Source organism: Ascaphus truei, chromosome 2, assembly GCF_040206685.1.
Source record: "Ascaphus truei isolate aAscTru1 chromosome 2, aAscTru1.hap1, whole genome shotgun sequence".
Classification (NCBI taxonomy): Eukaryota; Metazoa; Chordata; class Amphibia; order Anura; family Ascaphidae; genus Ascaphus; species Ascaphus truei.
The window spans coordinates 188892447-188917537 of NC_134484.1; the positions used below are offsets into that span (position 1 = coordinate 188892447).

The 25091-nt window shown below is 41.6% G+C and overlaps 1 protein-coding gene across 2 annotated transcripts in view; it reads left to right on the plus strand.

The window, feature by feature from the left end:
• Positions 1-25091, plus strand: part of NEDD9 (neural precursor cell expressed, developmentally down-regulated 9) — a 268710-nt gene that overhangs the window by 239906 nt on the left and 3713 nt on the right. For both annotated transcript variants that reach the window (XM_075585709.1, XM_075585708.1), the window contains 5 exons: positions 1380-1796; positions 21618-21716; positions 22315-22413; positions 22642-23808; positions 24941-25030. In XM_075585709.1, the coding sequence (XP_075441824.1) occupies positions 1380-1796; positions 21618-21716; positions 22315-22413; positions 22642-23808; positions 24941-25030 (1872 nt within the window). The remainder of the gene's footprint in view (positions 1-1379; positions 1797-21617; positions 21717-22314; positions 22414-22641; positions 23809-24940; positions 25031-25091) is intronic.

Here is a 25091-nt window from a genome sequence, read left to right on the forward strand (position 1 = left end):
ATAATGCAGTTACCTGCGTCACTCCCCTTGTGTATGCACTGTGCGGCTCTCGTCCTCTGCCATCACCTGATCAAGCCGGCAACATATTATTTCCTTCATTAATATAAGGCTTTAACTACATCAAAGAAGGATTACCCAGATATTATGCTTTTTGATCTTGCCCTTACTAGGAGAAGTTATTGAGAAAGTATTCCGCGCTCAGTACTATTACTGCATTCCTGAGGATTGTGTTCTTTTTGGCAGCAAATGACTTATTAGATGTGGCTTCATTAGTAAAGTGGCTATTACACGGTATTAAAATAGGACATGTCGGCTAACTGATTGAAATCTGGTCAAAGAGACCTGCGTCTTATAATAGTCTGTTCCACTCTATAATTTATCCTGTGATGTCATCAGAAAACTTAAAGTGCATACTTTTCACACGCATATTGTAAAACAAAAACACATATTAAAAGGTTAGATATTTTAGTGCTGTGTGCAAAGCTTCTTATATGCAAGCAACTAATGTGTAACATTGAGTTACGTATGAATAAGTACCTGCCTTTAATGTTAGAGATGACACTGGCATCATTCATTTACAAGATGCTAATTCATAACAGGCAAAAACAAAGGCAAACAGTCAACTAGCAATTAAGTTAACTTTCTGGCTCGTGCGTTAGTTACCACTAACAATAGGACAGTGGGAATATTCGTAGTGCGGCCACAGTCTGTGCAGAGACAGAGAGCATTAGCATATTGTGAGGCAGGTGGTCACAAGGTCACTGGGGCAGAGAGAATAACCAACCAAGAAGACTTTCACATGGGAATTTTTCTTACTACTACAATGGTTTCATTACTTGCCCAAGTTCGGCGGATTTAGCCCATATCTCTGCAGCACTTTCAGATATGTTGCACTATATGTCAGAAGAAGCTGCACATTTTATTCCTAAACATTTGCCCATGTCCTAAATGAATATGCCTGCTAAGCACCTCTCACTTAAGTGACACTAGTAGACTTCAAGGAATCTCATCTGAGGAGATTGACAAGACCATTTTTCCAAATAAGACCCTTTGCAGTTGGCATGAAAAACAGCTCGGTGCTGCCCGATGTAGTGCAGAAAGTGAGAATACACAGCAGCAGTTGCTACTGTATGTACACTTGATACTGCAGCTTTGTATATTTTCAATTAAAATAACATGTAAGAACAGCTGGGGAAGGTTGATAATCTGCTTTAAGGTCATATTGCAGGAACTAGATATTTTTAAAGCCATGTGTAATTTTTTTTAACCACACCTTGCACTTCCCATATATTTCAACCTCAACTATCTTAAGAAGCAGGCAATAAAAAAAATGTTTTTCTTCCTCATGGTTGTTTAATCTCTGCTTTCGTTTCTCTTAGAATCTCATGGCAAGAGCCTTGTACGACAATGTTCCAGAATGTGCAGAAGAGCTGTCCTTCCGAAAAGGGGATATCTTGACAGTGATTGAGCAGAACACTGGAGGGCTAGAAGGATGGTGGCTCTGCTCATTACATGGCCGTCAGGGTATTGCTCCAGGCAACCGACTGAAGCTTCTCATTGGCCCAGTGGCGGACAGTTCTAACCATGAAACGTCCAAATCAGAGGCACCTGCTCAATCCTGTAACCACCATCAAATCTACCAGGTTCCACAGCATTCTTATCAGGACCCTGTCTATCAGGTCCCACCATCCCACCACAATCCAGCTGTCTACAAGGCATCCAGGGGTCATGATGTTGACGATGTAAACCAAGTGCCACCATATGTGGAAAGTATGGACAGCTCTCCTGGTAGTAAAGTAAGTTATTTTCATAAACCTTGTCATTTTCATAAACCCTCATGTACTGTATCAGATGTGGCCATGCAGTAGCCATCTGTCCATGAGAAGGCTGAAGAGTGGACTTTGACACCAATGCAGAGGGGAACAAATATTTTATTTAAAAAACTGATAATCAATCACAGCATGAATTGTCTCTTGGCTTCAGAATACTGTAAAAGTAAAGTACTTTTGGCTCCATTTTGACTCCAAGCAACTTTCTGCTGTGACTGAGAAATGATCTTTAAATAATCCCATGTGTCAATTACAAAAAAAAAAAAACATTGGCCTGCGAATAAAGGAGTTCACAGCATTACAAAATCTTAACGAGTAACTTGACATATTCAAGCCAATTTTTAAAGACTCCCCTACAGTATGTTTTGTCAACATTTTAATGGATAAATAAAACCTGCAATCTAATTGCAACTTTTGCTAAGCGCTTAATAACAAATAGCTTCCACGTTTTAGATTTTGTTTTTAATGGCAGACTGAATTTTTTTTTTAACTTTCGTTTAGTTTAGTAGAAAACGTAAGTATTTATTGACAAAATACTTTTCAAGGAAAGATACACGCAGATGAAGATGAAAGTTGATAGCATGTTACAGTTAAACTATCGTGTGCAGTGTTCTGCACAAGTTGCACATTTATTTATTTTATTTATAAAATGTTTTACCAGGAAGTAAAACAATTGAGAGTTACCTCTCGTTTTCAAGTACGTCCTGGGCATAGAGTTAAGATGACAAATAATACATGGTTCCAATACAGTTACATAAGTGAACAGCGTATACATTATATACAAGACATTGCATGCACAGTTAAAGATAATATATATCATAATCGGTGGTTTGGGGCGTGAGTCCCAATCACAGTGCTCAATCCAAATCTGAACCTTTAGACAATAATCAATATAAGTCCACATATCATGGTAACAGGAAACTGTATCAGCCAGCAAGTAGAGTAATGAGACCCAGTGCTATATGAATGCAGCAAAACAGACACTCAGTGTAATGGCAGTAGTCCATGTGTCATAATGGAATAAAGGTTAACATACCATTGTTGTATGGAGCTCGGCCATACCTAACCCTTGTGCTGCAGCACTATTCCAGGTCATCCAGTATCCCTGTGAGGGAGAAATATACTCACAGCAGGCTTGTTCCAATGCAGCGTGCAGCACGCTCAATATTCATGTAGAGGTTGAAATCCAAAGATTCCTGCGGTGCACAGCAAAATAGGGTAGAGGACCAGCAAGGTGTTGTTAAAAATCCTTTATTGAAACAGCATGGTACAGGGGACACACACTCTGACGCGTTTCGGACTGGTATAGTCCTTAGTCATAGAGCTGATCCGCACCATTCATCCCCACTGATTTAAAGGGCTAAGCCCGCCCCCCTACGTCATCGCGCTCCCTGCTTTTGGCGCGAAAATCGCTAATGTATAATCTAATTGGCTGGGACTCCCTGCGCACAAAATGACTAATTGCCGTGTATAACTTTGAAGGGGGTTGAAGTACCTCCCCCTGCGTCATCGCGCTACTCCTTTTGGCTAGAAAATCGCCAAGCTATAGCCTCATTGGCTGAGGCTCCCAGCCAATAGTAATGCCAGCTGCCCTGGGTATATCTGAGGACAGGGGGAATGACGCGCATCTGACTTCAGCGCCCAGACCCCTTTGCCGATACGTAGCACGTCGTTGCTAGGCAACGACTATAAACAACAACAGAGAGTCCTCAACACATAGCGATACATGGCTATGTAATGCAAAAAGGGTGCCCAGGGAGGCAAGGAGGGATGGGAGAAGGAAAAAGGGGCGGGGGGGAAGGGGGGGGGAGGGGGGGAGAAGGGAAAAGGAATGAGAGGAAGGGGAGGGAAGGGGGAAGTGGGGAGGGGGGGGGGGAGGGGGGAGGGGTTTTGACTTGCAAGAAAAGCATGTGGGGATGAACTAAACAAATAAAACTAACATGATAAAAACACACATTAAATCAAGTACAACAAAACATGAATAACATACAAATGCATAATGTGGCGAATCTAAAATCTGAAATGGAGGTTACATGTGTGGATTGGGGGAGAAAAATTGTTCACCAATATTTATCATGTTAGTATATTCAACTAATGTTCTTATTGATAATTAATTTTTGGTGATACATAAGTTTTGATCTATGATTAAACATATGTCATAAAAACATGTATAATGTAATAAAGTATCCATTTGGGACAATTAATTTCTAGCTGTGTGAACAATAACCCTGGTTTTTAACGTAAGGCAAGCAATGTTATTATATGAGAATGCACTGGACATTGTATATTCATATTGCATATTATCTAGTACATTTGAATAAACGAAAGCTACTCTAGGTTTTTGGACCAAAATCTAGGGTAAGTCAGTTGATAGATTGGGCTCATTAATCCTTTTAGATCAAGTTAAAAAATGTTTGAGCTCCCAATCTTGGTTCATGCCCCTGGGTGCCAATGTCCCAAGGGCATAAATCCAGAACATCTCCCTACGGTTTAGTGATGCTTCTCTATGTCCTCCTCTAGGGTGTATAGGGATGGTCTCAATGGCACTATACGTAAGTGTTTTAGTTGATCCTGAGGGACACGTGTTAAAATGACGTGCTACCGGAAAGCGTTCATCGCTGTTCTTTATACTCCGGATGTGTTCTGTGATCCTTACTTTCAAAGCCCTAATGGTCCTGCCTATATAGCCACTTCCACATGCACATTTTAGTAAATAAATTACAAAGTTGGTGTTGCATGTCATAAATGACTCCAACCGATAAATTTGCCCTGTATGGACATCTCTTACTGATTTTAATGGTTCAGCGTATCTGCAGAGATTACATAGGCCACATTTAAAGAATCTTTAATATACATACATTTAATATATATCATAGACAGTGGTCGACAAATCACCAAAAAATCTACTCGCCGAACAAAAAAATCTACTCGCCACCTAGTACCAAACGTGTGCTGCTTGGGCCAATAAGAGCTCGCCACGATGTTAAATCCACTCGCCCGGGGCGTGCAAATGTATAGGTTTGTCGAACACTGATCATAGATATAAATGGTTTTTCTTTTCCGTTCTGTTTGTGTGGCTTGGTAAAAAGTGAAATCCAGCATCTGTAACGCAAATTTGATCCGTTAAATATTTTGTTTTTATTGAAGGGAAAACAAATAAGACAATTTGTGCTGACTGGTGATACATAGTACCTCTGCCACATAAAATTGACCTCAGTGTGAGAGACAATCTGTTGTTTACAGCCAGATGTTACCTATATGTGGCATAATAAGAGCACATGCATGTCTGTTATGTCTATCACAGAAGCTGTAGTATCATAAATATAAGCAAATTACCCGATATGAGGGGGGAAAAAGTTAGAAGGTGAAGCACTAAGCACTTTTGAACCCATTTCAATCTATTCCTAAGCATCAGCGTGTGCTAACTTCTGGTAAATATGTTTTCACCATACACATCAGTGCCGAGCAGACACAAGGAGGACAGAGAAGGAAAGGAAATACTTGGCTGGAAGTTAATGCAGTTTAGACTTTAAAGCCAGCTTATATTGGCAGAGGGGTCAGACATTTTCCTATCTAGACTTAATGCTCGCAGACCTTTGTAATATTTCTTGTGGGACTTGTACGCCAGCCCACATTTTTATAACCAGTAACAATGCATTTTTGGAAAACCGAGGTTCACATGTGGAATTGTTCTTTCATAACACATGGAATAGTTCCTCCTGTTTTTGATCGAAGCCAGGTGCGGAAGGACAATCAGACACTACACATTATCCACAGAATGATTAACTATAAGATTTGATGTCTTTGTTTGGTCCTTTTAACCACACATACCTTCTTTCTGCATCTGCCTTTCTTTGTTAATGATCTCAAATACAGCTGGGACCAGTTTATTCCATACAATGGTGGATATTCACAAAGCAGCAGTATTTGTCCACAGCACTGGAAGACCATTCAACTAAATGGACGTACCGTGCATGGTACAGCTGCTGCCGTCATTGTAAATTACTTTTAACTAATGTGCACAAAAAGGCATTCATTTTAATAGTAAACATTACTCGCGGCGCAAATAACAGCCGGTGGTTATATAATGTAAACCCACCATAACTTTTTAGCTGCTACTGCAGTTGTAAAGTTAAACCGTGTGTTGTGATGAAAGTACATGGTTGTATAATCGCATTGGGCAAACATTTTGCCTAATCTTACCTTCTTTAAATTTGGGGCGATTTATGCGCCTTGAAAATAAATGTGAAACAACTTCAGTGTTATCCAAAACCGAACAGCATTGGGCAATTATATTGTATCCCTGGTAAATGCTTGTAAAATCAGGAGGGTACATAGCTCTGGATTACAGGACCATTCTGGCACTTCAGAGGACAACAATGATCTTGAGTGTCATTTCTTGTGATGTAAAGCTCAGAGAAAGTAGATCTGTTACGCTGGTCCATCTGTTACATCGGAATGCAATAAAACACACTTGGAAACCACCAACAGGCCACATCATGACCTTCAGCAAATCCCCTGCATTCTTACACTTTTTCCTACTGAATAATGGCATGGAAGGGAATGCTTTCATATGAAGCCGTGCTTAGACGTGCTGTTATTCACAAGGCTTCAATGGAAATGTTTACAAAAGTGGGAAACCACCTATTTCCTACCAGTTTGACAATTTAAGATGCACATTCAGTCCCGAGTTTAACAAGAATAGCACAACAACAGGTGCTGCTCCCATTGAGGGCGCGTTAGACATTAGCTGTAAAAGGGCTTATTCACAAGATCGCAATTCAAAAGAACCTGCAAAAATTGTACTATAATGAGAAAGGCTTAAGTAAAAGCAGTTTGTAGAGAAAACATGCGGGATTCATTCTTAGTGGTGCTGAAATAGCTGAGTAACTGGAATTCCCATTGTGAAGGAGGCCGAGAGCATTGCTAGAGTGTTAATATCAAAGCCTGTTGTTGCAATTTCACCAAATGGATATCATGAACTGTTATCTGAACCGGGCCGTTTCCCTATTATCACCGTATGAAGGAAGATTGTAAAGCTCTCATTGATAAGAGACATCCCGATGCTGCCTGTTGTTTTCATGGAAATGCCAGAGCAATTAGAACAATGATGGCAATTCACTGTAGTGACGTAATCAGAATACAATGCTGAGTCTTCACAACGTCCCAGCACCCGCTATTTCTTGTGCATGAAACCTGCCACTTTTCCTCAATTAGTTGTAATTGCCTTAAATCCCCTTAATTCCTTTGGTAAGAATGGCGTGTTGAAAATAGACATATCGGGTAGAGAAACCTGTAAATACAGTGATATTGCAGGCTGTGTCCCACGTTTGTAACTTCTTACGTTCTGGTGAGCAGTGTCTTTCCAATGAAAAGGGCTACAAACATACATGTAGCATGTAGGTTTAGTCCCTATGCTGCTATTTAAACATACAAGCCAGGAAACATCGGCTGCTTTCACTGTTCTATACATTTACCCTGGAAATCTAATTGTAGTCCTAGCTAGCAGGCAAAGACTGTACTGAAACTCCTGCTTAATATGATAAGAAATACGTGTTATTCAAATGAATGGGACTAACATCTTCTCCGTCATGGGACAGTAGCTTCACGGGATTTACACACATTTTAGGCACAGAAGGGCATGTTTTATAAAGTAGCAAGATCACTAATATATATATATTGTGTGGAAAAGAAAGTACACCCTCTGAATTCTATGGTTTTACATATCAGGACATAACAACAATCATCTGTTCCTTAGCAGGTCTAAAAATTAGGTAAATACAACCTCAGATACAACAGGATTTATGGCCCATCGGATTGAAACAGCAGGAGTCCCTGGCAGTCCCATTCAGTTGAATGGGACTGCCAGGGACCCCTGCTGTGTTAATCCGATGGGCCATTAGTCTGTCTGCAGAAATGTCACTGAAATGTTGCAGCATGTACCCAGCATGTACCTGGGTCTTGTAGGTGATTGCCCCAGATTTTCCAAGGCAAGTTTTACAATACTCGTCGGCGCACCTTGTGTGTGTGTGTGTATATATATATGTGCTATTTGGGGAGGGGGGTTTTACATGAAAGGCAAAAGTAGGCATTTCTTCTCCGAGTTTGTTAAATAGTCGTGGCGGTTTTGGTGGTCAAACTTACTGGGACTGAGCCCTGACACGTTTTTCTTTTAGAACAAGAAATTCCATTTAGTGATAGTGAAGTTATTAAGCATTAGTTATAAATATGTTTTACCAGGATATAATGCATTGAGAGTTAACTCTTGTTTTCAAGTATGTCCTGGGCACAAAGTTATGATGACAGTAGATGGTTACATTAAAAGAACAGAGGTTATACGTTATATTTACAGACATTTCATGCACAGTTAGAGATAATGTGATTATGGGCGTAATATGTAACAGTTCCAGACAAGGTTAAAATGTGAGACAGCGGAAGTCTTGAAAGAACTTCAACTGGTGGCGGCTATGAGAGTCTCTGGTATGTGGCTCCAGTCGTGAGGTGCACGCTGTAATTCTAATTATTTGGGCCCACGTGCTTTTTCTTTTACATTTCCTTATTTAAAGCTGGATTATGTACTGGACTTTAGATAGAAATGAATGTGGCCTTCTGTAGGCTTCCGTCTCTTTTTTAACCTACAAAAACACCACTGTCAATAGCTATGTATAATGGGGTATCCTTTCCTGTATACATTCTGGACCAAGCTGTTTTTAGCACATTTTTAGTTGCCTCGGAATGACCCTGAAGTAAATAGAAGTGTACGTTTATAAAGTTTATTTTAGTATATTTAATAGAAATTCTGGGACCTTTTCCCCATTAATATGAATTTGGAACCTTTTCTCCCCCATGAATGAAAATCAATATGATTGCTGTAGTTTTGTGCTTGTCAATTTTCTCCCTTCTGTAATATTCTTGAGGCAGGTAAGTGATAGCTGTAAGAGCTCAGAAAGCGTGACCACCAAGTTGGTCCATGACTGAAGCTAAGATAATAGGAAAATGGGTTGGGAGTTAGCCGTACTGATGTAATCTCTTACTGTGCATTTTGTTCTCCCAAAGCCACTTTAATTCATGGGACTGTTGCTATGTGAGTAAATAGACGGGATCATTATTACATCCAGATTCTCTCTATGATGGCTTTCTTTTTTAGCGTTAGTAAGTTTGAGAAAACGTAGCTATATAACATGACTTTTTTTTTTCTTCTGACCACACAAGAGAAATATGCAACCTTCGAGAAAAACAGGCATAGTGGGATGCAGATTCCAGTAAGGCGTAAACACCATGTGTTTCTGCCCATTTGTTTTCCAAAGAAAAAGTACCAGTTTCCACAGCCACTGTAATGTAAACATCCTGAGAGTTCAGTTATTGAAAATAATATGGTACACTGGAGCCAACAGTGAATACATTCAGTGTGTTGCTTTTGCTTTGTGTAAATTCTGCTTAACTCTGCTGTGGCAGGATTTCAATTTGGGAAAAGGTTTTTACTGCTGTAACCCCCTTGTAAGTTCATGCACTGCCCCCTGCCTGCCTCCTCTCTTGTGTGTGCTGCAGTAGGAAACTATAACTCCCAGCTTGCTTTGCTGCATGAGGGAGCCACTTCTGGTGCAGGAAGATGTGACTTGTTATAGACAGGGCCTCAGCCAATGAGGTTGGTCTCTGAAGAGCTGATGCCAAGGGAGAAAATCGCTAGGAGGTTCTGGCAGGGGAAAAGCTGCAGCACACTGAGAGATCTTAGGGTCCACCACAGGCCCAGCCAGCTATCCGCCTAAGTTAGTGGACACTGGCTAAAGGGAGTAGAGCCATCTGAACGTAGCAGGAGGCACGCATAGCGACAGAGGGGATCCTCATAACAAGCCAAGTAAAAGAGTACCAAAGTATTTGCGAAGTACAGGCCTACTGTGTTCATACACTATCTAAGAGCTACAACGGTGTCCCGCCACCTTTACACAAGCCCTTACACTCAGGGCCGGGCGATCACAGGGAGAGACACGGGAAAACACCTGTGCAGCGTCTTGTGTGAAGTGTTTATATCTAATTGCATTGTGTCTGTACTGAATGATCCTCACGTCTGAGGATCATATTGTTATATTGGTGCCTAGTGACAATTCCATTACAAATACCCTTGTGTTATAAACATTACTGTAGTCTGCATCCTTTTGTCTGACGTACGGCTACGTGTGGGGGTAAGGTATATAGAAGGAGGACTCAGGCCCCTGCCTCAGCAGTAGGTGTTAGTCTGAGGTAAATTAGAGGGGTCACTGCCACGTTTCAGGACATTCTAAATGTCCAGAGATCGGGTAGATGTATTAAGTGATAGTACAGGTTGTACCGAGTCATCTAGCATCACAAGACGCCTTCCAACTACCACCATGCTTTTTAATAGCCTGGAAGACACGCTCGTGCTCCAGAAGTTGCCGTGTGGAGAAGACACGGTCCAGCATCTTAAATTATAATTATATTTTAATATAAGACAGTCTTTAGAAAGCAGTGGTAGCCACACCACATCTACGTGCCCTTGAATGATCTACCTTGCTTTAAAGCAGAGAATTATTACCATTAATAACATAAACCAATGGACATGTATGTCTAATAATTGAAAGATATGTGGTGATTTATAAAATATATTTTTTTTAACACCCAAAACAGAGATTCTCTATAGATCATCTAGAGTCCCCCCTCGGGCAGCCCCCTAATTCCCAAGATACTTGCCATTTTAACTGCCAGACAAGAATTCTCTGCTGCACACAAAATGGCTGCCAGGGTCTGCCTTAATCTGGCCATTAGAAAGCCACAATGTCATCAGGAGATGATGTTGAGACTTTCTCTGAGGGACCCCACTGCCATATTGGGAGGGTTTTTTTGTATCAGAAACCAGCACTCAAGTAATATTAAAAGAAAAAACACACTAAGGTAGCTGAGCCCCCTCCTTACCTCCAGTAAGTGGGGGGGACTGTTGCTGGTCCGGCCGGAGCTCCGCGCGATCGGAAGGGCGGGGGCGGCCATTTTGTTAGTCGCACATGCGCAGTACGGCGAGGCGCGCATGCACAGTCAGGAGTGCGGCGAACATTTTGGTTTTGGTTCGCATAGAGTACAGCGGAACTACAAGTCCCAGAATCCTTAGAGGGAGGGAATGCACACATGGGGTTCTTCCAGTGAGTGGGATTAGAGCAGTTGGAGGAACAGGATATCCTCAACATGCAGGGAACACACGCTTCAGTCCAGACGGAGGTGGCAACCTGGATGGTAGCATCCAGGGAACAGGGCTTCCATGGATTAAGCCTAGATTGTGTCCCCTATGCCCCAGCTAAGCCCTGAGCCACCTCAGCAGAGTGTTGCAGGGAAGGCCCCAGATAGGGACTCTTCCCCTTATTATTATTGCCGCACCGGTGGCCGGACGTCCACGCGGCGATCTGTGGCCTGGTACCAGACCGCAGTATTCTTGGACATTGTGTAAGACCCTCCGACTGGAGCTCACACCACAAGGAGGATCTGGATCCTTGGGAGAGAGGGGAAATGTCAGAGGCCCCGCTGCATGGGACCTACTCCAACACACCTTGCCAACGCTGGGATCCCTCATAGTTGGAGGCGCTACACACAAGGAGATAGAGCTCACCCCAGGCTCCCAAAAGCGGAGATTCAGGCCTCCTGTGAGCATACAGGTACAGCCGCGTAGTTGCCACATATTTCCCTTAGGCATAGGAAAAGGGGCTACACTAATAAGGGCCTTTTGCTTTAAAGGAGCACCCCTATGGACCATTTATTTTTCAATAGGATTGAAGCTGGGGTCTCCAGAGCTGAACAACGTTAAATTCAGCTCCAGGGTCCCCCTGCTTCATCAGATACCTCCATAGGGTTGCCGGTATCTTTGCTGTTTAAACAACCGGCGTCACGGGAGCCAATAGGAAGCCACAAGTGATATCACGGCCCGCAGGATGCGGCAGCTCTAAAGCCGCCTTTTCTCCTCAAATAGCCCGGTCTGGGCAGCTACTGGCACCCCCTAAGTAAGTATCTCAGGAAGCAGGGGGTTCCTGGAGCTGAAATGAATGCCGTTCAGCACTGGAGATCCTCTGCATCAAACCTATTTATTTAAAATATATATTAAATGGTCCCTAGCAGTGCCTCTTTAAACAAGCAGTTTAATGTCATTTGCTGCTTGACATTGGCAAGATGGGTATTGGAGTGTGAGTGTTTGACTTGTTTTTACAGCAAGAACACCTGCTGTTTGTTCAGAGTCATACAGACCCATTTGCCACATTTGTGTTTACCTGTGCTAGCCACTTGTTAAAGGGGAAACAATTGAAGTTCTTTGTAAAAGGAAATGAAAGCACTTTTCAAAATATGAATTACTTTTTTGCCAGATGGTTTTAAAAAGTCTTTTCTAAAAATCGCGTGATTCTGCAACAAGTAGCATTTGCTTTCTGTGAGAGAAATGCCGCTCAATTTCATGCACTCCCAAATAAGCAAATAGAAGAAAAAATGTGGGACAGAATAAACCAATGAGAGGACAGGTTTACTAAAGCATAAAAGGTTTATTAAATGGTAACATCACAAAGAAATAATGCGCTTCTTTTTTTTTAAGTAGATGATCACGGCTTGCACCACTCCATATATAATAGATCTATTAGCAGAGCAGTCCACCTACCTCTGACCGGTCTGACGTGTGTAAAAGGCCTCACTAATATGGGAGCAAAGAAAGCTTTGCTTATTGGAAACCCACAACTTCAGCACTAGATCCCATTTCAGGCGCCAGTTTAAACCGTTAGGATCAAGAGAGAAAATAAACATGGAATATGTTGGTAAACCACAAGCATCTTGACCGAAGTGATCCAAGTTGGAAATATAATGGAAATGGGAGCACGTGTTGTTAATGTGCCAGTTAGTGCCTAAAATCCAGCTTCCCGGCCTCTTGTCTGCTAGTATATTGGCAAGATAAAAGGTAGCTCTTCGTCACACTGGTAGCTGTATCTGTAGCACCTGCCTCTGTCTATAAGGAGTGACAGCAGAGGCAGGGACAGAGGTCAGTGCTCTTTACTCCCGTGTCAGTCCTGCTTACAGGCGGTGTCACCTTGCCTTTCAGATGTCTGGAGTGTGTCCAGTAGCGGAAAGAAATGATTCGTTTCAGTGTTATTTTCACACACATCCCCCCTTCCTTCTCCCCCTTATCTATGTGAGAAAATCATTCTCCTAATGAAAGTACCAGGTTCTAAAAATGTACGCAACAGGAAGTAAAGTAACGTTGTATGCACACACTAGTAGATTGGGAAATTTCTCAGTAGACCACATTACTTCAGTGTAGGCAGTTACAGTATTTGGGTCTTTTTGATCTGTAATCTTTAAGCCTTTTAATGCTTATGACACCTGCTCTTTTTATTTATTATATAGTGCTCGCAGTGCTGTAAATAGTATTTTGCTGGCACAGCGAGTCCCTGCCTTGTAGATTTTCTCCCTGAGGTACAGAGGCACAAAGTGACTTCAGAGATAAGTGTTTCTGCTGGTGTACCAAACATGTGCCCGCTACGCTGTAAATGAAGGTTATAAGCAAGGCAAGCAAGCAAGTTAACTTAGAAAATCAAACTTTTGTGAAAGTATTAAAGTGTCTGGACCACAAAAATGATGATTATAGTGATGCATAGAGTAGAGCTGAAATAACAAGACTGGGCAATAACAAGACTGGGCAAAGATAGTTCAAAGCTGTTTACAGGAAATGAATGCCAAATTACAGATTTTGCTCCTAGTGGAAATAGTGTTTTGTTTTTTTTTTTTTATCTTTGACCAATTTTCCCTTGCATAGATAGGAAGCCGGGGTCTCTAGAGCTGAACTGTGTTCATTTCCGCTCCGGAGAGCCCCTGATTCCAGATTTTTACTAGGAAAGGTGCTGTTTGTAGCATTCCCTACAAGGGAAAGAAAATGGCGTTTAAATCTCCCATGTTACTTGGGCCTAAGGAAGCTGTACAAAGCTTACATCTCAGTTTCTGAGTTTTGAGTATGATCAGGGTTGCCACCACTCCAGGTTTGACCCGGAGACTATTGGTTTCAGCCACGTACTGTATCTCTGGGTTACGGGTTTACCTGTGGAAACTCCGTGCGGGGCTTCGGCTCTTACCTTCTCCAGCGGCATCTCCTCCTGCAGGGTCCCTTCAACAGGGCTCTGTGAAGTCAAATGGCGTTGCATTGGCATGACAACGGGATGTCGTAGGGCCATGTTGCCATGACAATGGGACGGCACGTGGCGCTGTGTCCCGTTGTCATGGCAACGTAACACGGCAGGCCAAACGGTTGTCATGGCAACTTGACACCGCTTGGCGCCGTGATCTCACGTCATGTTAACGGGACGTTGCAGGAGGAGATGCTGCTGCCGGAGAAGATAAGAGAAGTAATTATAGAAATACCTATAATAAATAAATGTTAAAAAAAGGAAATGTAATTGCAAAATGTCTCAAAGTTAGGCTTCAATAGAAGGTGAGTATGATGTGTGCTCTCAAAGCTCTTACAAAGCCTTATCACACCAGCAAAGGCAGTCTTACTCCGCTTTATCCTTCAGTGGTCAAAAGGCATCAATGTACGTTTACTACAGCCTATTTTCGACCGGTTTTAACTGATTGGCTGGCAAAGCCGGTCAATCAGAGGAACAAACTTACTCGTTGGTGATCCAACGAGTAAAAAGAAAAACCGGTGAAACAAAAATATAAAATAAACATTGTCAAAGTGCACTATAAAATAAATAAAGTGCACTAAATTAGGGAGGTGAGTTTCAATAAATCCAAGTTAGGGGACACCGAGGAGAGCACTCCATCTACTGCCCACTGGGAGGCAAATTCTGACACCGTCCCAGTGGACTCGGTATGAGCATACTCTGCCCGGATACGGGAGTGCACAAGCGCCCGGAACATCCCCACAATGTTCATTGGGACCTCCCCTTCCAAGCACTGCTTCCTGGTCTTATATATGGCCAGCTTGGCCAATGCCAGGAGCAGGTTGGCAAGGAGGCCACTGGGCTTATTGCCCCAGGACACTGGGCACCCAAAAATAAAACGGTGTGGGGAAAAGTGTAGCCAGAACTGCAGGAGAAGGCCCCTCAAGGTTGTTTACTACAGCAATATACTACAACTAACTATAACTCTCTACCAGCGCTCGATCCAATTAATAATAAGTGAAATGAGTGAATGGATATGAATACACCAAACAAAATGTGATGAGTGTGAATTCAAATGCAGCCAAGGGGAGGATTAACAAAAGACCGTTCCAAATCTAATTAACAATATAAATACACAAAGATAATGTCCCTGGTGCTAGAAATTGATGGTCACAATACCATATCCAAAAAGACAGTCCTGGATAGAACGACAGTCCTGATAATGGAGTACTGCACCAGCCAATGTTCTATTAAATTAATGGGTCCTCAGACTATGATACCCAGGTGGTCTCTGTAACAAAAAAGAACAAAAACACCATTGCACAGTATCAAAGGTCACACAGCCCCAACCAAAAGTGGAAAATCCCTACTTACAAGATAGACTCTTGTTGGTTCAGGGGAGAGAATCTGTACACAGCTCCTTCTTCACCTCGATATCCACGGACCCCTCGTGGTTCACAAGATGTCTCTCTTCACATCGACTGGCGCCCTCGTGGGAGCAGCATACACCGCAGCAGTCGTTGGTGAGAGAAATAAAAAAGCCTAGTGTACTCCGCATAAAACCCTTTAATAACAATAAAAGGCAGCACTGCTCACACTTACAATTTGTGAGGGCAAACGTGCCGCTATCGAATGCTGTCCGCACCCTGTAACCAGCTCCGTGGGATTGAAGCACACACAGTCACGCGCCGATTGATGACGTCAACGGCGCAGCACCCGTGGCTTTCTCCCACACCAGAAGGAACACAGAGGGAGCCTAGTACAGTGCATGCGAGCCGGCCACCCTCTGTGTTCCTTCTGGTGTGGGAGAAAGCCACGGGTGCTGCGCCGTTGACGTCATCAATCGGCGCGTGACTGTGTGTGCTTCAATCCCACGGAGCTGGTTACAGGGTGCGGACAGCATTCGATAGCGGCACGTTTGCCCTCACAAATTGTAAGTGTGAGCAGTGCTGCCTTTTATTGTTATTAAAGGGTTTTATGCGGAGTACACTAGGCTTTTTTATTTCTCTCACCAACGACTGCTGCGGTGTATGCTGCTCCCACGAGGGCGCCAGTCGATGTGAAGAGAGACATCTTGTGAACCACGAGGGGTCCGTGGATATCGAGGTGAAGAAGGAGCTGTGTACAGATTCTCTCCCCTGAACCAACAAGAGTCTATCTTGTAAGTAGGGATTTTCCACTTTTGGTTGGGGCTGTGTGACCTTTGATACTGTGCAATGGTGTTTTTGTTCTTTTTTGTTACAGAGACCACCTGGGTATCATAGTCTGAGGACCCATTAATTTAATAGAACATTGGCTGGTGCAGTACTCCATTATCAGGACTATCATTCTATCCAGGACTGTCTTTTTGGATATGGTATTGTGACCATCAATTTCTAGCGCCAGGGACATTATCTTTGTGTATTTATATTGTTTACTACAGCAAACCACAACATATGTTTCTACTTAGAATTGTAAGCTCTTCAGAGCAAGGGCTCTTTTTCATAATGTCTTCCTTTATATAAAGCGTGTATTCCTATTACTGTATGTCACGTGTGTTACTGCTGTAAAGCACTATGTACATAGATGGTGCTACCTGTATATAAATCAAGCTCTACATACAGGTCGGGTAGATGCAGAGGCAGGACCCCTTTGCTTGGAGACTGAGTATTATAGGCCCACTTAGCAATGTAAACATCAGGCAATTGCTTTGCATTCCAGAAGACCAAGGGTATCTGTAGGTTCATCATCTGTTTCTTTTACTGCACAAACAAGAGAGGAATTAGGGGCTTGGCATGCAGAGCTGTATTCCACCAAAGGAATTCAATAACAATATAAAGAAGTGAAAATGGCCCACAGTTCATTAACATCTGAATCAGGAAGTGAATTCCAAAACAACGAGGGAATCGGCACATATGCTTAGGGAAAAGGGAGAATATTTGTCTTTTGTTGGAATGTCCCTGCATTTGCTTACAGTAACTGTTTGGAGAATTTTCAGCAAATACTGCAAACATGCTGTCCAAGGTAAATGGGGTTGTTTGTCAAAGTCTCCTGGATTTATTAAAGACACTAAATCAGTTGCTTTCAATAGGATTTTTTATTATTATTATGAAAGTCTCCCCTTGCTGCAAAATGATAGCATAAGCTTTATTAAAGAAAATAACTCCATTGCTTTGCATGAGGTTTTGCAGCTGGGAGACTTTGATACATCGGATTTTACCACTCAACTTTTTGTTTGTGAAAAACAAGCATTGTTTGCTAAAAGTAAAACTAACTATGCAATTTACGTTTAAGTGACTGACATTTTGTTGCACTCTCTGCCTGCTGCACAGTTTACTGCTGTACTGAAGCTGGCCATATTTAGCATACTTTTCTAACAAGCCCGCCACCAGAGTTTCCACATTTAAAGAAGGATTAGAGTTTATTACTGTTCAGGGACCAGACTTGATTCCCTTTTGACAAGCTCTCCTTTCCTTGTTGATTAATGCTGTTGCAAGCATTAGCGATTTATGAAGCCAAAATATCATTAGGGAGACCTCCAGTGGCACTACTGGGAAAATGTTAAAACAAATAAATAAATACATTGGTCACAAGGGGCGCCCACAACTGACTCATTTAAGTATGTTGTCTAATTCATGAGCAATGAAGAGGTGGTTGCTTGTCATGCTGGTAAAGCATTAAATATGATGAAGTGAACAACTGTAGTGCGGTCCTTTTGACCTAGAAATCATAAGTTCATGGGCTTTATATTAGTCATCAGGACCATGTGAGGATCTCATCAGTATTATTTTGCATGGTTCAGGACACTTTTCAGATGTAGGTTTGAGTAACCAATGAGGCGTCTTATTGACCAAGAACAGAGTTCTTCTCCCTGGTTTTAAACTCGCTCATCCCACTATTAAACAGCGGGTCTTGTTAAGAACCTATGAATGACCAGTATATTAAGACAGTTCTTCCTCCATTAGAGAGGTTAGGAGAGCTTTTGCAGATAGAGTTTTGCAGGTTTTCTGGGCCACATACACCAAAGCAACTTGTGATGATAATGAAAGCTATTTTACTTGGTTACTTACAGATGAGTTTGGGAAATCTTGGAAGCTTGGTCTGCTGATGCTCTCGAAGACTGAATTTGGGAGGAAAAAAAACAATTGTTAAAATTATTATGGCTTTTATTCAGCTGTTTATTTCTCAGGTTTAGAATGTTAAGAATCAGTAAATACGCTTATCACTGCAATCCCTCATTTTTGGAGAAGCAGATGGCTTTGTTGAGCTCTGTTGCCGAATTCTGATATAGTGCAAAGAAATGCAGCATTTTAAATGTATTCTTCATTCTCTGTTTTGCTCTGACGGACTCACTCTACTTATTATAATTGCAATAACAAGTTAGTGATACACACACATATTCATATACATAAAGAATATTGCTCTTCCGTCTTTTATGTTTAATGGCATTTGGCACATACACACAGTTAGGCCAGTAATGATTCAAACCCATAATGATACCCTGCTGTGTCTTTGTACGTCAGTACTGTCCAACTGGGGAGCTGTAGACCGCATGTGGTACCCAAGGTTATTTAACCCCTTTGTTGCCAGAGTTGCCAGAAATACATTGCATTATAGGCTGTTCTAGTAACAGAATAGTAAATCTTCTGTTGCAGCTGATCATTCAAAGCATGTAGGGGGGTAAAAGGTTTGGGAATAATAGGTTTGGAGGACTAAGAACAAGTGCTGAACAGAGGGAGAAAGGGCACAGGAATGGGAGAGTATTGCCTTATGTATCTATGTATATCTTTATTTATATAGCCCCAACAGTGTACTCAGCGCTTTACAAAGACAATACAGTACAAGGAATTAAAATAATACAATAAGCGCAGCAAAGTCAGACAAAAGGAAACGCAATCCCTGTTCGGGGAGCTAACAATCTAAGTGGTATGTTGGGATACTTACAGAGACAGCAGGTGAGGGAATAAGTGCAGTAGATGGCAGTCATTGGCCACAGTGGTTGGTAGGAGCGACTAGGGGTGTAGGACAATAGCCATGAGTGCGGGCTATTGGGATGCTTCATTTAAGAAGTGCGTTTTAAGGTTGGTCAGTATTAAATGAGATGGGTTAACACCATTAGCAGGGAGCCAACACTTTGATTTTCACGTCACAGCCTATGCTTGTGATTATGCCTCAGTGATATTGCTGGGACACGGTTTATCCCCTCTGATTTTTTTTTTAGCATTAAATATTCCTGTCTTTTATAAAGCACCCAAGCGCATAGGGCCAAGTGACTTCAGCAGAATATATCTCAACCATGGTAGATGTTGTGAATGGAGTAGGGCAAACCGAAATGAAACTTATGTAGCCTATTACAGGCATACCCCGCAGTAACGTACGCAATGGATTCGGAGCATGTATGTAAAGTGAAAGTGTACTTAAAGTGAAGCACTACCTTTTTAACACTTTACGATGCATGTACTGTACTGCAATCGTCCTATACGTGCATAACTGATGTAAATAGCGCATTTGTAACCAAAATAAATACAGTATGCTTTATTGAAAGAAAAACTTTAATGTCAGCTGATTTTTCTTTCTATGTGTATGTACTGTAGATTTACTGTACATGTCCTTGTTTTTACAATTCCTGCATGGTGTATTATATAAAATATATAATACAAGAATATTTATTATTATAGGCTAAAGCAGTAAAATTCCGGGCATTATTGAAAACCCTGCTCTCTGATTGGATAATGCCCAGAATTTTAACCAATCAGTAATGCCCGGAATTTTAGCAGCTTGCAAAGTGCAGTTTTCAATGTGTTTATTTACAGCAATCAGCTTTCAGAACAGCTGAGACAAGGCAGGGGATTGGTTAGAATGAAGTAACAGCTCTGAGACAGGGCAGGGGATTGGTCAGGAAGTATCAGCCACGGGTTGACTCCTCCCCCTCCCGAGCTGACAGATTTTCGGAGAAGATTCAGTTGAATTGGGCGGGGGGGAGTCTGCAAAGAAGTAAGTGGCTGTCTGCAGTTTCTTTGTGGCTGCAGTTTGTGTGTGTGTGTCAGTAGCAGTGTGTGTGTGCTGTGCTGTTGTATATCTGTGTAGAGGTGCTGTGTGTGTATAGAGCTCCAGTGTGTGTGTGTCAGTGTCAGCAGCAGTGTTTATGGGTGTAGCATGTGTGTGTAGCAGCAGTTTGTGTGTGTGTGTGGGTGTGTGTGTGTGTGTGTGTGTTTAGAGGTGCTGTGTTGTGTGTAGAGGTGCAGTGTTGTGTGTGTGTGTGTGGGGGGGGTGTGTGTGTAGAGGTGCTGTGTTGTGCTTTGTTGTGTGTGGAGGTGGAGGGGTAGAGTGCACAGTTTAGTAAGTGGCTGCATTTTTTATTGTGGCTGCAGTGTGTGTGTGTGTGTGTGTGTGTGTGTGTGTGTGTGTGTGTGTGTGTGTGTGTGTGTGTGTGTGTGTGTGTGTGTGTGTGTGTGTGTGTGTGTGTGTGTGTGTGTGTGTTGTATGTGTAGCAGCAGTTTTTGTGTGTGTAGAGCTGATGTGTGTATGTGTATAGAGCTACTGTGTGTGTGTGTATAGAGCTCCAGTGTGTGTGTGTGTGTGTGTGTGTGTGTGTGTGTGTGTGTGTGTGTGTGTGTGTCAGTGTCAGCAGCAGTGTTTATGGGTGTAGCATATGTGTGTAGCAGCAGAGTTTGTGTGTGTAGAGTTGCTGTGTTGTGTGTGTGTGTAGAGCTGCTGTGTGGTGAGTGTAGAGGTGCTGTGTTGTGTGTGTAGAGGTGCTGTGTTGTGTGTCTAGAGCTCCAGTGTGTGTGTATGTGTGTGTGTGGTGTGCTTGTGTGTGTACAGCTGCTGTGTGTAGAGATGCTGTGTTGTGTGTGGTGTGCTGTTCGTGTGTGTGTGTGTGTGTGTGTGTGTGTGTGTGTGTGTAGCAGCAGTTTGTGTGTGTTGAGCTGCTGTGTGTGTCTGTAGAGGTGCTGTGTGGGTGTGGGTGTGTGGGTGCTTCGCCTCGGGCCTTCAACTCTTCCAGCCAGGGCATTATTGGCCAGTAATGCCCTGTTCTTCGGGGATTATTACTTAATTATTATACTACACCATACACGAATTGAACATTAGTCCAATTCTCGAACTGCTACACCACAGGGTGGTGTGATGAACCTCACTCTTTAAACAAACATAACATATACTGCATATACTACAGGTTAACCTTCCATCCATACTGTGGTGTAGTGCTTAGAGCAGTGGACTAGTATATGAAACGATTAAGGGTTCAATTCCTGCATGGTGTAGTATAATATATAAATGTCAAATTACTGAAATTTGAAGGAGAAGAATGCCGAGACCCGGAGATTGAAAGGCTAAACCTGGAGCCCGGTATATACTCTGGGTATGGTACAATTGGAAATATGTACGTACTCGTGAGTGTACTTAAAACGGGCTATGCATGTATGATGGTATTTAGTTTATAATGTTATAGGACACATATTAGGACATTAAAGTGTTTGAATACTAAGGGTAAGGGCAACCACAGATTTATGTAAAACACAATATTTATGGGATTTACGACCCCTACATTTTTGGCAACAAGTGCAGATTCCAGAACTCTGTACTAAACGGCACAATAACAATTACCTTTAAATGATTTATATGCTTGTTTGTTGCTATTCCTAAATAATATTTACTGTGTTCTTTCAATTTGTAGGTCATAACCCCAACCAGGATGGGGCAAGGATATAATTATGAGTCTGCTTCCAGGTGGCAGGTGAATGTCTATGACATTCCTCCTACTCGACCCCAAGGGGTATGTATGCAATTAATCTCTAGCACGTTACGGAGGCCGTCTGTTGACAAATATGCACAATAGGTTTCTTATGCTTTCGTTCAGCATTAGGGCCCATATTTACTAAATGGCACTATTCCACAAGACACCTTCTGATATTTGAAGACACCTTGTGATCCATTATTTGCTTGTGACAAAGCACTGTTTAATCAATATTGGCCTTGGTGTTGTTGGACAAAGTTGTCTTCACAAATATATGATGCTAGTTTAGTCTTATTTTTCGGTTCTGGGATGAAAATGTAAAATGGCGGCCTGATTCAATATTGTACAAATTTAAGTCAATGGCATTTTTCATCTGATTGCATTGCTTCAGATAATATTGATTTGCTTTAGCTCCTCCCTTTTGTGTGTGTGCAATATAACTGTATGTTTAGCAAAACCTGCACTAAGTTCCATAAGCAAAGAGCCCTTCCTTTGTTTTCTTGTTCTTTGACAGGAAATCTGCATAAGCCATTCTAGTTTTCAGGTTCCCAGTTTAAATTTAGCAGTGCAGCATCTCATAAGACACTCTATGTGAAGTGATCTTGCAAACTGAAATCATTTTATATTCACACTTTAGGTATATGATGTTCCAGCAACTGTGAAAAGTACTATATATCCAAGTCCAGTCAGAGATACCAGAGAACAAGGAGTTTATGATTTTCCTTCTACACAAGGGGTAAGTATTATTGGATAGGGAAAGTCATTTTCTTTGGAAGACTTGGGTTTATATTTCTGAGGGCATGAATACCTTTTACTTTATTTCTAAATGTGTATTAATTTAAAGTAGAAATCTTCAAGTGTTTGCACATTTAAAAGAAAACATAGTTTGTTTATTGTCAGTAACCCTGTAAATATACATTGTATATGTTTAACATATGTATTTTTATTTTATTTACACTTTTAGATCTACAATACTCTGCCTTCTGCCAAGGAGAAGATGTATGACTTTCCTTCTTCAATAAAGCAAAGACCTGAAGAGACTTATGATACACTTCCCCCAAGCTCTAAAGTTGCTTGCCAAGAGCAGTGCAGGAAAATGAATGGGGTTAGTCCATTACAAGCTGATCTAATGTCAAGAAAACCTAGCCTCTATGACTTTCCTCGAAGTCAGCAGGCTTGCCACAACACGGATGACTATGACTTCCCTCGAGGGGTTCAATGCTCTGGGGAGAGTGAAAGTTTCATATCGGACGACCGAGATGGAGTCTATGATTTCCCACCACAGACCCAACAGGACACTAAAGTGATGCAAGATGTGACTGATGGCGTGAACAGGTTGTCTTTCTCCAGCACAGGGAGCACCAGAAGCAACATGTCAACGTCTTCCACAACATCTAAGGAGTCCTCAGTAACATCCTCTCCTTCTCAGGACAAGAAGCTGTTGCTGGATCCCGATACAGCCATAGAAACGCTATTGAGGCTGCAACAGACGGTGGAGTTTTCTGTCTCCAAGCTAACAGCCTTTGTTACTGCAGAATGGCGCTCATACGTATACATGGAGAGACATATCAATGAAATCCATTCTGCTGTGGAAAAGGTAGAGCAGTCTCTGACTAAGTATCTCCAATTTGCAAAAGGAGCCACAAGTAATGCATCCTACCTGCCAGAACCCAGTCTTCATAACAAAATGAGGAGGGAGCTGCGGAGATTGGAAGATTCCCATCAGATCCTCACGCAGACCAGCCAGGAACTGAGCAATTGCAGTTGGTCACTGAATGTTCTTGCCTTCAATAAAGCGAACAACAAGTGTGACAGTCTTGAAAGATCTGTCATGGTGGCTAGGACAATCATAGATGATGTTAAACCGCTAACCACCACTATCAGTGTTAATGCACAGCTGTTATTCAAACAAGTGACTGGCAGTTCACATAAAAAGAGCCCATCAGAGACCATCAACATTGCCACAGATTATATATACAGCAGTTCTCACCCTCAGATAATACAGGAAGATAATGTTCAGAGCCACAGCAAGCCATTGCCTCATATGATCAAAGAGCAGCACCCTAACTTTAAGAGTCGTGATGGCTCAATGAAGAGTTGGATGGATGACTATGATTACGTTCACTTACAGGTAAGCGAATAATGCATTTTGATATGAGAGGGGATAGAGTGAGTGGCAGGAAGTACCTTTTTAATTTAATGGAAACAATACACTTGTATTGATTATTTCACATGGTAGAAGTTATTAGATACTGTATAAGGTGGCTCCGTTCATCAACCTGAAATAGATTTAGGGCCATATTTACCTAGTGTTTTTAGCTATGGATTAGCACTGCTTAATAAATATGCTCCTAATTTCTGTGGGAACAGTCATTTGTTTGTAGTTGGTTCCTAGTTCCTCATTAAGTAGCCACAAAAGATGATGGTTAGTTAGGAGTTGTACTTCAAGGAATGTCTTGGTTTTATGCGTTATCTTACTGGAACGGTCACACAATAAAAGCATTTTGTTAGCCACAGAACGGTATTGTCTATTCATTTTTGATTATTAAAGCTCGGCTAACACGGTACTGATATCTATCTATCTATCTATCTATCTATCTATCTATCTATCTATCTATCTATCTATCTATCTATCTATATTTATATATATATTTATATAATGTACAGCACTTCAGAACTCACGTTATTAGAGAAAACTAACACAAACCCCACAACCTGTGGTAAAGTTGAAGCCTTTGGGCCAGAAAACCAGCAAGTTAGATTATTGCAAATTGCTCAGGTAAATGGATATCTAGATATATTTGTTCCTTTAGATTGATTTCAGGGGGCTATACCTTATACCCACAGTAAATACAGTGACAGGCAGTATTCTAGACGTTTAAATGACCAATTTTCTATATGAGCTTGTCAGTACATATTGTTATATATATATATATATATAACAATATGTACTGACAAGCTCATATAGAAAATGGTTAACATATAATATATATATATATGGCTTGTTGTAGATCAGTCTTGGTTTTCTACTCTCATCGACTATCTCTCAGTATAGTTTCCATCTAAAAAAAGTGAAGATGAGATACTAAGACAACACTGACCTGTTTAAGCTGTGTAATAACAATTTAAAACAAACTGCATACACAATGATAGCAGGGGTTTGTAGCAAATCCTATTAAGACTCATTTCCTTGCTGCAAACATCTCATGTGTTATGTGTTATTGGGGCTTTGAAACATTTTTATATCTATGGTCTTCTTTCAGGGGAAAGAAGAATTTGAACGCCACCAAAAAGAGCTTCTAGAGAAGGAAAATATAATCAAACAAAACAAGCCACAACTGGAGCAGCACCAGGTAAGCTTGGTTCTTTCTTTTGTGTCACTATTTAATGATTTCTTGTAAGATGATGAAAGAA